At 43.3% G+C, this 12,283-nt stretch overlaps 1 protein-coding gene across 9 annotated transcripts in view; it reads left to right on the top strand.

Moving 5' to 3' along the window:
* Positions 1-292: 292 nt before the first annotated feature.
* stpg2 (sperm-tail PG-rich repeat containing 2) overlaps positions 293-12,283 on the top strand; it is a 751,871-nt gene continuing 739,880 nt past the window's right edge. For all 9 annotated transcript variants that reach the window (XR_010017760.1, XR_010017759.1, XM_063046887.1 and 6 more), the window contains exon 1: positions 293-711. Coding sequence is in view for 7 of the 9 variants with exons in the window: in XM_063046887.1 (XP_062902957.1) it covers positions 591-711 (121 nt within the window). In the remaining 2 variants the exon portion in view is untranslated. The remainder of the gene's footprint in view (positions 712-12,283) is intronic.

The following is a 12,283-nucleotide window of genomic DNA, read 5'->3' as shown; positions in this document are numbered from 1 at the left end:
TCGTAGGAAGGCCATCATAGAAAGACTTCTCAAGTAACAAGCAGGGATGGACTATTAATGGATGGAAAGAAAATTGCACAGTGCATTTCGGATGCACGGTTACAATGTGAAGCGGGAGCTGAGACGGGCCAATGGTACCGGTTGGTACCTCGGTTTCCAAAGTCAGTGGAGGAAGCGGACGGCGGCCCCAGTCAGCGAGACGAGAGGGGCGGGCGGGGCAACGAAGCCTCACGCCAGTCACCATGGCAGCGGCAACACTAACGCCGATACAATAACAATGCAGAGAAAGCGATGCCGTCAGGCTGGTGGACGGAAACATTATGTACAGCTCAGAGATTCATGGAGTGCTGGGGAACCACAGTGAACACAAGCAATTTCCTTGACCCATTAAGACTCGAGCAACAGCTCGCTCAAAGATAATTTTCTTCATTTGATGAACCGACTAGCATTATACTTTAGTCCGTTACTTTCGCTGACCGGAGCTGTGCGTTCTGTTTGCAACCGCTCTTTCTAATTCCGGGGAATTTGTCAACCCCCTCTCCCTTCAGGACCTCAAGCACGGTCCCCAAGACGTCTGACCCGTCGGACAGATGTACGACCGAGCCCCGCGAGATACTATCTTCGCCTCGGCGCTGGGTAGCACCGGGCCAGCCGTGGGCCCCGCTTCTTACAACGCCAACCGCAGCAAGTTGCAAAGCGCCAAGGAAGGAGGTGAGCAATAGCTAATAGCTGCGGCGCGTAACGTGCTCATATCGCCAGACAGTAGAGCGTTAACGTCTGCTGAGCAAAATCTAAGGATGCTTTTGTGGGAGGTGCTTTCAGCGTAAGGGGGTTTGTAGGTAGGAATTGTGACAAGAAAATTGGATACGCAAGAGCAATGCTCACGATGTTGAAGGAACTCTGAGTCGGACCGCATCTGTGGAGGGAAAAGGATAGTCGACCTGTCCGGTCAGGACGCTTCATCTCATAAGCAGAAGATTTTGCAGCTGTTGGAAATCTAGAATCACACACAAAATTCTGCCAGCAAGTCAAGCAGAATCTACGGAGGGGATAAACATAAACATGAAAGGTCTTGGCCTGAAACGTCGGCTGTTCATCTCCGTCCATAAATGCTGCCTGACTTGCCGAGTTCCTCCACCATTTTGTTTGTTCTTCAAGAACCTTCATCTAGTCTGAAAAATAATGAGCCAACCAGTATAAAGAGGACAGAGGAAAACACAAGAGCTATCGGCCCTTCGTTCTTTAAGTTCAAGTTTATTGTTATTCAACCAAATGCATATGCTAAAACAAGAAACACCAATCCTCCAGACCAAGATGAGCAATACAGTACATATAGCCCACACATAACATATAAAGTAATATTACCACTAATAAATGAGAAATAATAAAATATATATTCCAGAAGATTGATATTTAGCATAAAGTACATTTACAACACAAGTTTAAAAAGTAGACGGTATACCACTACTGCCACTTCATACCTGATGAGACCCAGGCGATGGAAGGGAGTTAAGCCATTTCATGGCCTGAGGGAAGAAGACGTTTCCCATCCTAACAGTCCTTGTCCTAATGCTTCGGTATCTCATGCCTGCTGGTAGGAGGTCAAAAGAGATTGTGGGATGGATGGGAGGGACATTCAACAATGCTAAGGCATTGTGGAGCAATGCTATTTGGGGCTTCTGATAAATATCATGTATGGATGGAAGCGAGACCCTGAACATCCCCTCAAGCAGACCTCACAATCCTTTTTAGGGTCTTGTGGTCAGATGCCTTGTAATTCCTGCAGCTGGTCAGGACACTCTCTACGCTGCTCCTGTAAAAATTGTTTAGAATGGGGGGGGGCCTCCCTTGCCTCAATCTCCTCAGCAATGGGAGATGCTGCTGCTCTTCCTTGACTAAAGAGGTGGTGTGAAACGACCAGGTGAGACTGTCCGCTGTGTGCACTCCCAGAAACTTGGTGCTCCTAACTCTCTCCATGGAGGATCTGCTTATGTGCAGTGAAGAGTGGGCAGTCTACACCTTCCTGAAGTCCACAAGAATCTCTTTAGTCTGTCCATGTTGAGACTCAATGCAGATGAAGAGTTTCCTCCAGAATGTTGACCGCTGAATTCCTCCCACAATGCCACCTGCCACAGATTCTGTCTGTTTTATTCACCCAGCATCTACAATCTCCTGAGTCTCCTGTTTCTCTTAATTCTACATACTGAAGGAGTTGATTCAGCCCATTGGAGCCAACACCTGTTCCCAGAGAACAATCCTATCAGTACTATTCTCCTTTCTGTTTTATAGTAGCCCTGAACTTTATCTTTACCTCCTCCCCCTCCGCTAGTTTTAGCGGACCATGGGTCTAATGCAGGTAGATGGCACTAGCCTGATAGAGAACACAGTTGACATGGGCGAGCTTGGTAGAAGGGCCTGTTTCTGTGCTCTGTGACTCTCTCTGTCCATAGATTAAAACGATACACAGAACATGTTGTACATACATTCCACATGATGGTCATGAACAACGAGGGTGGGATATTACGGACCCAAGCTCTGTCTCTACCACCTAGCTTCTTGGGCAGCTACCACATTTTTCCATTGGTCACTAGGTTTAGGCATCCCCCCCCGCCCCCCCCCCCCAATCCAGTGAATGTGTCCATTAACCTGCATCTGTCACAAGTCCAACTTGGCAAGTAAAGGGTAAGGATCTGCAATTATGTGGCGCCTTTTACTTCCCATTTGTGCAAGTGGAGTACTTCTGAAATACATGACTATTATGATGAAGGAAATATGGTAGTCCATTTGTGCACAGCAAGATCCCATGAATTGCAGCGTATTAATGTCCAAGTGATTTCCTTTCATGATGCTGGTTGAGAGAAAAATATGTGCGAAAATAGATAGCATCTGGAGCAAGCAAAAACTGCTGGAGGAGATTAGCAGGTCAAATTCAAAGTCAAGTTTGTTGACATATGTACTGTGCTGAGGAGTAATGAAAATTGCACTTGTAGCAGCATCACAGGCACATAGTATATAAACAGCATTCACAAGAAAAAAACGTAAATGAAACATAAACTGTGCTTGATTTCTACAAGAAAGAATGCAAGTTAGAATAATAAAGAGAACAAAATCTATTTTAGTGCCAAGAGATCAAAGTGGCCATAGTGTTGCTAAACCGTAGTGTGTAAGGTGTTGCCAGTTGATTGAAAAACTACATGGTTGAAGGGAAGTAGCTGTTCTTGGACCCAGTGGTGTGAGACTTCAGGCCTTTTGCCTGATGGTAGCTGCAGAAAGACAGCATGTCCCCGATGGTGGGGACCTTTGATGAAGGATGTTGCCTTCTTGAGGTGGCACCTCCCGTAGAAACCACCGATGGTCGGGAGTCAGGAAACATGAGTTGATGAAAAAGGAAGGTCAATCTTCTAGCTCGGGACCTTCCACTGGGAGCCTGCCCTATCATCTGCAGTCTCTTGTGTCTCCAAATAAGATTTTGAACTCCATTGCGACCATTTGAAAAGTCATGATGAAGGGGACATGGTGTAATGTCTCATCTGAAAGAAGACATTTCTGATAATGTAGTACTCCTAGAGATTGGTTTCCATTGCAGGTCTAGAATGATATGTTAAAAGAATGGGACTTAGAAATGACAACTTTCTGACTCAGAAAGAAAGCATGTTGTCTACCAGATTATTACTGTCATAGAAGAGAATGGGATATTAGATTATGAAGACACGCAGTCCTCTTTTATTGGCAATTAGTAATGCATGCAGTAAGAAATGATACAATGTTTCCACCGGTGTGATATCACAAAACACAGGACAGACCAAGACTGAAAGAACTAACAAAACTACATAATTATAACATATAGTTACAACAGTGCAACAATACCATAACCCGATGAAGAACAGTCCACGGCACAGTAAAAAGTTCAAAGTCTCTCAAATGTCCTACATCTCACGCAGACGGGAGAAGGAAGAAAAACTTTCCCTGCCATGCCCGACCACAGTCCGACTCTGAGTCGTCCGAAAACTTCGAGCCTCCGATCAGCTCTCTGACACAGAGTAATGAGCGCCATCTCTATCCGAACGATTCGACCTCAATCTCGGTTGCCAACAGCAAGCAAAGCCAGGGATTTTGAGGCCTTCCCTCCGGAAGATTCTTGATCACGCAGTAACAACAGCAGCGAACCTGCATTTCAGAAATTTCTTCAGATGTTCCTCTGTGCTTTCACGTCCGTCTCCATCAAATCAGAATTGTCCACGGCCCCTACACTCAATGGCTACATTTTTTGATACACCTGTAAACCTACTTGTTAATACAAGTATCTAATCAGCTAATCATGTGGCAGCAACTCGACATGGTCAAAAGGTTCAGTTGTGTAGACCAAATATCAGAATGGGGAAGACTTGTTACCTAAGTGACTTTTACTGTGGAATGTCAGTCAGTCAGGGTGCCAGTAAGAGCATTTTTGAGATTATCAGAAGCTGCTGATCTCCTGGAATTTTCAACAATCTCTAGAGTTTGCAGAGAATGGTGCAAAAAAAATTTAAGAAACATCCAATGAGTGGCAGGTCTGTGGGCAAAAATGTCTGTTATTGAGAGAGGTCAGAGGAGAATAGCCAGAGTGATTCAAGCTAACTGGAAAGCAACAGTAACTCAAGTAACCACAGGTGCAGAAGAGCATCTCTGATCACACATGTCAAACCTTGAAGTGGATGGGCTACAGCAACAGAAGACCATGAACATACACTCAGTGACCACTTTATTAGGCACAGGAGGCAGCTAATAAAGCATCCACTGAGTGTTTATACTTATTACTGCAAACACTGCATATGGGAATGCTTATGAATACATTAAATGTGCAAAAATGTAAAAATGGCAAATATTGGAAATTGTAGGAAATGCACAGCAGAAATTATACTGGCTATCAAATTTATAATAAGTTGATAAAGGTATAAATGTTGAAAGGTTTGACTTAGCTTTTCTCTATAGATATTCACCGATTACTGTGATTTTTATTCCATTTTAGAAAATATATTTTACAATGTGTTATGCATTGTTGAAAAGAATGACTTTAGGTAAGAAGTTTTGTACTTTAACCACAGGAAATCAGTTGAAATTGCTTCATTATTGTTCTCTCAGCATGGTGGAAATTGTTTTCCATCGGCATAGACGACCTGCCTGTACCTACATGCTTGTGCTGTTGCTGCAAGCAAGTTTTTCATTGTATTTGTACTTGTGCACGTCAGTAAACTCGACTTGACTTGAAATTAGTGTTCATACTGTAAGAAAATAACTACATAAGAGTTTGGAGCAGGAATAAGTGATTTAGTCCTTGGAGCCTACTCCATCATGCCTAATCTTTTCCCTTCGGTACAGTTTCCTGCTGTTTCCCTAATTTCCCTAAATATTTATATACGGATTGTTGGAACTTCAGGGCAGCTCAAGTACCAATGAGCCATCCTGTGCACTGAAGGCCTTCTGAAAATCTATATGCACCATATTTGTTGGATTATTTTCCCCCTAGAGTCAAAGTGTCTATTACCAGAGGAAATGCATTTAAGGTGAGAAGGAGAGAGTTCAAATGAGGTGTGCAGTGCCAAGTTTTATTTTATATGCAGAGAGTGGAGGGCGCCTGGAGTGCACTGCCAGGTTGGTAGTGGAGGCAGATACAGTTGAAGCATTTAAGATGCTCATAGACGCAGGAATATGCAGAGAATGCAAGGATATAGACATCGTGCAGGCAAAAGGAATTGGCTTAGTTCGGCATTTAATTACTAGTTTAATTAGTTTAGCCAACATTGGGGGTCAAAGGTTCCATTCCTGATCTGAACTATACTGTGCTCTATATTTTGTGATCTGTGATCTAGATATCAAGAAATAAGATACGACCTCCTTAAAGTTATCAGAGATGCTAAGAGACAGCTCCAGCCCAGCTGTCAGCTGTGGCAGGGTTTACAAAATGAAGTTTAGCAACATCACTGACAACATCCCTTCCCAATGAGCTTCTATGCACGTTCTGAACAGAAGGGAACATGTGGGTCACCATCCACCCTGACAGTCTCCAGTGCACCCGAATCTACAGTCACTGTCTCAGACGTAAGATCAGTCTTCCAGAGGGTGAACCTGCTGATGGCATCGCCTGGGTGGTGTCCCCAGCCATGTCTTAAATCCTGTGTGGATCAGCTGGCAGGGGTACTTGCAGACTTTTTTAAACTGTCCGTGTTTTGGGCTGTGGTTCTCTCTTGCATCAAGAAGACTACTATCATCCCAGTCTCCAAGAAAAACAAGATAATACACTTTAATGATTACTGCTCAGTGACTCCTTTATCTACCATCATGAAGTGTTTCAAGAGGCTGGTTATGACGTGCATCAGCTCCAGCGTAATGGACAACCTCGACCCCTCTAATTTGCTTACCTCTGAACCAAGTCTATGGTGCACGCTATCTTGCTGGTCCTACACTCATCTCTGGAGCATCTGGATGATAAAGGCACCCACATCAGACTAATATTTATTGACTACAGTTCCACCTTCAATACCATTATTCCAAGCAAACTCATCACCGAATTCCTGATCCTGGGAGTCAATGCCTCCCTCTGCAACTGGATGCCTAACTTTCTGACCAACAGACTGCAATCAGTAAGGATCAGCAGCAGCATCTCTGCCACAATTGTCCTAAACATAATTGTCCTCTACTCCTGTATACTCAAGACTGTGTGGCCAAATTTTCCTCTAACTCCATCTACAAGTCTGCAGGTGATACTACTGTAGTGTGCTACATTTCAAATAACAAGAAGTTGGAGTACAGGAAGGAGATAGAAAGCCATGGCGTCATGACAATGATCGTTCCCTCAGTGTCAATGAAACAAAAGGCTGGTCATTGACTTCAGAAGAGGAGCTGATCACATGTTCCTGTCTGCATCATCATTGCTGAGGTTCAGAGGATTGAGAGCTTCAAGTTCCTAGTTGTGAACCTCACCAACAGCGTGTCCTTGCCCACCACAATGATGTCATTGCCAAGAATGTTCACCAACACCTCTACTTCCTCAGAGGTGTGAAGAAACTTGGTATGATCTGTCAACCCTACCAATTTTTTGTCAATGCATCATAAAAAACATTCTGTCTGGATTATAAATGCTTGGCATGGCAAATGCTCTGCACATGATGGCAAGAAACTGCAGAGAGTTGTGGATACAGCTCAGCACGTCACAGGGACCGGCCTCCTCCCTTTGGATTCCATCTATATTTCATGCTGCCTCGGTAAAGCAGGCAGTATAATCAAAGACCCAACCCACCCAGATATTTTCTCTTCTCCCATCAGGCAGAAGATACAAACGCCTGATAGCATATACCACGAGGCTCAGGGACAGCTGCGATCCCACTGTTGTCAGACTCTTGACTGGAGCTTGTGCAATTGGATGGATTCTTGGCCTCACAATCTACTTTGTTATGATCTTGCACTTCGTTGTTTACTTGCACTGCACTTTTTTGATTGCTTTTACACTTTATTTTGCATTGTTTTGCCCTATTCTATCTCAATGCACTGTCTAGTGATTTAATCTGCATAAACAGTAAGCAAGACAAGTTTCTCACCATGTCTTGGTACAAGTAAGAGTTGAGGCAGCTTTAACTGGCAATCAGGCCAGAATGGGCCAGAGTCAGGTTTTGAAGCACAGAATGTGGAAACATTTGAATTTTCGGGGGAACTGGCGAATTTTGGATCAAATTTATGATTGCAATCTGTGGGTCATAAACTGGGATGGGATGATTCCAATTTAAATGTTGATCAGGAGGCAGGGAAGGGTGGTGGTGCTATAAAAGTTAACTCATTGGAGTGGTCATTCAGAGGTCTAGATGAACAATCTGGGGAGATAAGTTCAAATCCCACCATTACAGTTGTGGAATTGTAGTTTGATCCTTTTGAGGAGGTGACAAAGATGATTGATGAAGGAGGGGAATAGATGTTGTTTAAGTGGACCTTAATAAAACATTTGACAATGTTCCTCATGGCTGGCTGGTCCAGGAGATGAAGTCATATCAGATCCTTGGTGAGTTGGTAACTGAATCCAAAACTGGATTGATCATAGAAGACGGAGGATAATAGTACAGGTGTATTTTTCTGACTGGAGGTCTGTGGACAGTGGTGTTCTGCAAACTTCAATGCAGGGACCTCTGTTGTTTATAATACATAGAGTATTAATGATTTGCATGAAAAATTAGGTGGTCTGATTAAAGATGACGTGAAAATTGATGGAGTTGTAACTGTGAGAACATTTGTCAAAGTATGCAGCAGGAAGTAGTTCATTTGAAAATTTGGACCGAGAAATGCCAGTTGGAGTTTATCCACATGTGTGAGGTGATAGGTAGTCAAGTGCAAGTGGAAAGTATGCAATAAATAGAAGGACTTCAGGAGCATTGAAGTAGAGGGAGATCTTGGAGATGGAAGACCATGGTTCTTTGAGTAAGTAGATAGGCCGGTGGAGAAGGTAGACAACATGCTTGCCTTTATTGTTGAAGGTGTTCAGTATAAAAGTTGAGAAGTCATGTCATAGTTGTATGAAACTTTGGTTAGGGTACATTTGGAGTAAATTTGTATATCAGAAGTTTGCACAGATTTGACATGCCATTTAAACGTTGGGCAAATTTCTATAGATGTGTGGTGGAGCGTATGCTGACTGTTTGCATCATGACCTGATATGGGAACACCAATGCCCTGGAATAAAAATACCAAAAGTAGTGTACACAACCCAGCCCATCACTGGTAAAGACCTCCCCACCATCGAGCACATTTGGAGCGCTTTGGGGGAAAGCAGCGTGCATTAGCAAGGACCCCCACCATTCAGGCCATGCTTTCTTCTTGCTGCTGTCATCAGGAAGGAGGTATAGGATCCTCCTGCCCCACACCACCAGGTTCAGGAACAGTGATTAATCCTCAATCCTTAGGCTCTTGAACCAGAGGGGATAACTTCACTCGACTTCACTTGCCTCATCACTGAATCACTTAACATCTGCCGGATGATGCTGAAGATGTTCTATGAGTCTGTGGTGGCCAGTGCTATCATGTTTGCTGTTGTGTGCTGGGGCAGCAGGCTGAGGGTAGCAGACACCAACAGAATCAACAAACTCATTCGTAAGGCCAATGATGTTGTGGGGATGGAACTGGACTCTCTGACAGTGGTGTCTGATAAGAGGATGCTGTCTAAGTTGCATGCTATCTTGGACAATGTCTCCCATCCACTACATAATGTACTGGTTGGGCACAGGAGTACATTCAGCCAGAGACTCATTCCACTGAGATGCAACACAGAGCATCATAGGAAGTCATTCCTGCCTGTGGCCATCAAACTTTACAACTCCTCCCTTGGAGGGTCAGACATCCTGAGCCAATAGGCTGGTCCTGGACTTATTTCCTGGCAAAATTTACATATTACTAATTAATTATTTATGGTTTTATTACTATTTAATTATTTATGGTGCAACTGTAACGAAAACCAATTTCCCCCGGGATCAATAAAGTATGACTATGACTATGACTACTAAATGTTCCCACAACCTATGGACTCACTTTTAAGGACTCATCATCTATTGCTTATTTATTTATTATTATTATTTATTATTATTATTTCTTTTTGCATATGCACTGGTTGAATGTCCAAGTTGTTATGGTCTTTCATTGATTCTATTATGGTTTTATTCTATTATCGATTTATTGAGTATGCCTGCAAGAAAATGACTCTCAAGGTTGTATACGGTGACAAATGTGCTTTGACAATAAATTTGCTTTGAATGTTGAACTTGTATAGAGATATGGTGAGAAACTTCATTTTGTAATCCATCCATTTTGATTGGTATATTTAGGTAGTACAAGGGATGGTATATTTCAGTTATTACACTGCACTGCTTTGGCAAAACAATAAATTTCACGACATATTTCAGTGATAATAAACCTGATTCTGATTTGAGGCGCACGTATTTGCCCTCTCTAGCCCCTTTCGTTTCAAGTACCTGAAATAACCCGTTTCAGTCCATCTTTTCTGTCAGTTACCTTTCCCGTTATGTCTTCAATCAATTTTTTCAGGCTTCTTTGCTTCCTTCTAGAATGCTCCCAATTTTAGGCCCTGCTGCTATTTCTGGGAATTTTAGAAGACTCTTTTGATTTAAAGCATTTCATGCCTTAAATTTATGCTGTCAGCCATGGATGAATCTGAAACTAAGTGACCTCAGTGAAGAAAAGGCTGATTACTGACATTACATCTGATATGAGCAGTTGGTATTTGCAGCAGAGAAGCATTTCATTTGGCCTTCGTGGCTGCTCTGTAATTTAAATTTATTTCCACCATTCCAGCAGCTCCTTTGCTTTGAGCATTTATTCAATTTTAATTATACAGTGCCCTGCTATTGTTTCCTGTGTAAGAAACCTGTCAAGGATCACTTCTGAGTTTCCTCTTCCTGACAACAATGTTGTATTGACACAGGAGCTACTTACCAACAAATTTGAACAAGACATTTGATCGAAAGCTTGGTCTAAGAAACAGATTCCCTGCAGTGTTATGGGAGGGGAGAGGGGGAGAGGATTATAGTAGGAATTCCAGAAATGAGGGCCTTGGCAGCTGAAGGGAGGGCTACAAGTAGTGAAGCAAAGAAAATCCCTGAATGAGACAATTTGAGCCTTGAGCTTGCTAGAGCATTCCATTTTTTTTTGCTAGAACATTCCAATGCTAATCCCACTGTCAATGTGCTCTCTATTAAGTCTCACACCTTCTCTGCTACTACGTTTTGTACACGTTTATGATTCCAACCCCAGATATTCATTCAGCATTATGGATTAAGACCCACTGTCATTTCTCAATTCATGAGTTAATAAAATTCAATTAACTTCCCTTGTCTCATATAGCTCGCAGCAGCCACTCTGGTGGTGATGTCTGTTATTTGTCAAGTAGGGTGCCGTGCACAATCCTGATTTAATAGAGACAGACATGAGAGCACGGAGGAACATTTGGTGAAACTTCTGAAATGCCTGCTTCACTGCTGCTGCGACTGTGTGGTCCAGAATCTCCGGAGGGGAATCCCCCGAGTCCTCGGCTTTGCTTGTTACTCGGTGGCTGGGGCGGGGTCGAAACGCTCGGCAGAGGATGGTGCTTGGAGGGGCTGGTCGGAGCCTTGAAGTTTTTGGACGGACTCAGAGTCCGCTGCGGTCGGGTGCTTCCAATGGTGCTGCATCGGCAAGTTGGCGGCGCTTGGAGGTTCATGGCAGGGAGAGTTTTGCCCTTCTGCCGCCTGCGTAAGATGATGAGTCTATCAGGACTTTGAGACTTTTTTTTTACCGTGCCCATGGTCTGCTGTTTGTCAAATTATGGTATTGCTTTGCACTGTTGTAATTATATGTTATAATTATGTGGTTTTGTTAGTTTTAGTCTTGGTTTGCCCTGTGTTTTCTTGTGATATCATTCTGGAGGAACATCGTATCATTTTTTAATGCATGCATTTCTAAATGACAATGAATGAGGACTGAGTGTCCTCATAATCTAATCTAACCTGATCTTCAGCCCATTGAGTACCCCTGTTCCCACATATTTTCTGGTACCTATTCTCTCTCATGTGCACATAAACTCCCATTTCTTTCCCCTGCCACTTACCCTTCTTAGTCAATTAATTCATCAGCATGTTTGCCATGATGGAATAGTGTGGCAGACTCGATGGGCTAATTTTGCTCCTACGTTTTATTGTCTTATGGAAACTGGAGCGCAGAGAAAATGGGGAAGTGTCATGCAGACAGCACTGGAGGTCGGGTTGGACCTGGGAAAGTGGAACTGTGCCGTAGCTCCACTACCTGCCGCACTACCATGCTTCCCCTTCTGTAATGGTCTGATCTTTCCATGACATCAAACATTTCTGGGGAAACTGTTATAACCATTGGAATGACCTTCCTGTTGTGAAGAGGTCGCACTGAAAGCCGGCAGACTTACACAGAATTAAAATGCTGAGTGAATGACTGATGACCGAATCTAAGCTAGCCCGCCACCTGCTGGATAAACTGGGTAGTTCAGTCTTTCCAGAGCGGGTTCTACCCTGAAAGTCACCTCAGTCTGTACTGTGCTGCAATGTCAACGGTGTGTTAAGCACTGTTTTTAAATTCCAAGGTAATTGGCATACAGACCAGAGATCAAGTTCTAGGCAATTATACCTGTGCTCAGCCCTCCAAGTTCAGCCTTACCAGTGTTTTGTGAAGTTGCAATAAAATATCAAGAATTCTTATATTTTGTGCCCCAAGCTGTGAAAGCAGGCATGTCACATGTCTTCTT

The sequence above is a fragment of the Mobula hypostoma genome, chromosome 4 (assembly GCF_963921235.1).
Source record: "Mobula hypostoma chromosome 4, sMobHyp1.1, whole genome shotgun sequence".
In the NCBI taxonomy this organism is placed as follows: domain Eukaryota; kingdom Metazoa; phylum Chordata; class Chondrichthyes; order Myliobatiformes; family Myliobatidae; genus Mobula; species Mobula hypostoma.
The sequence above is the reverse complement of the archived record's forward strand: the minus strand, read 5'-3'. Positions and strand labels throughout refer to the sequence as shown.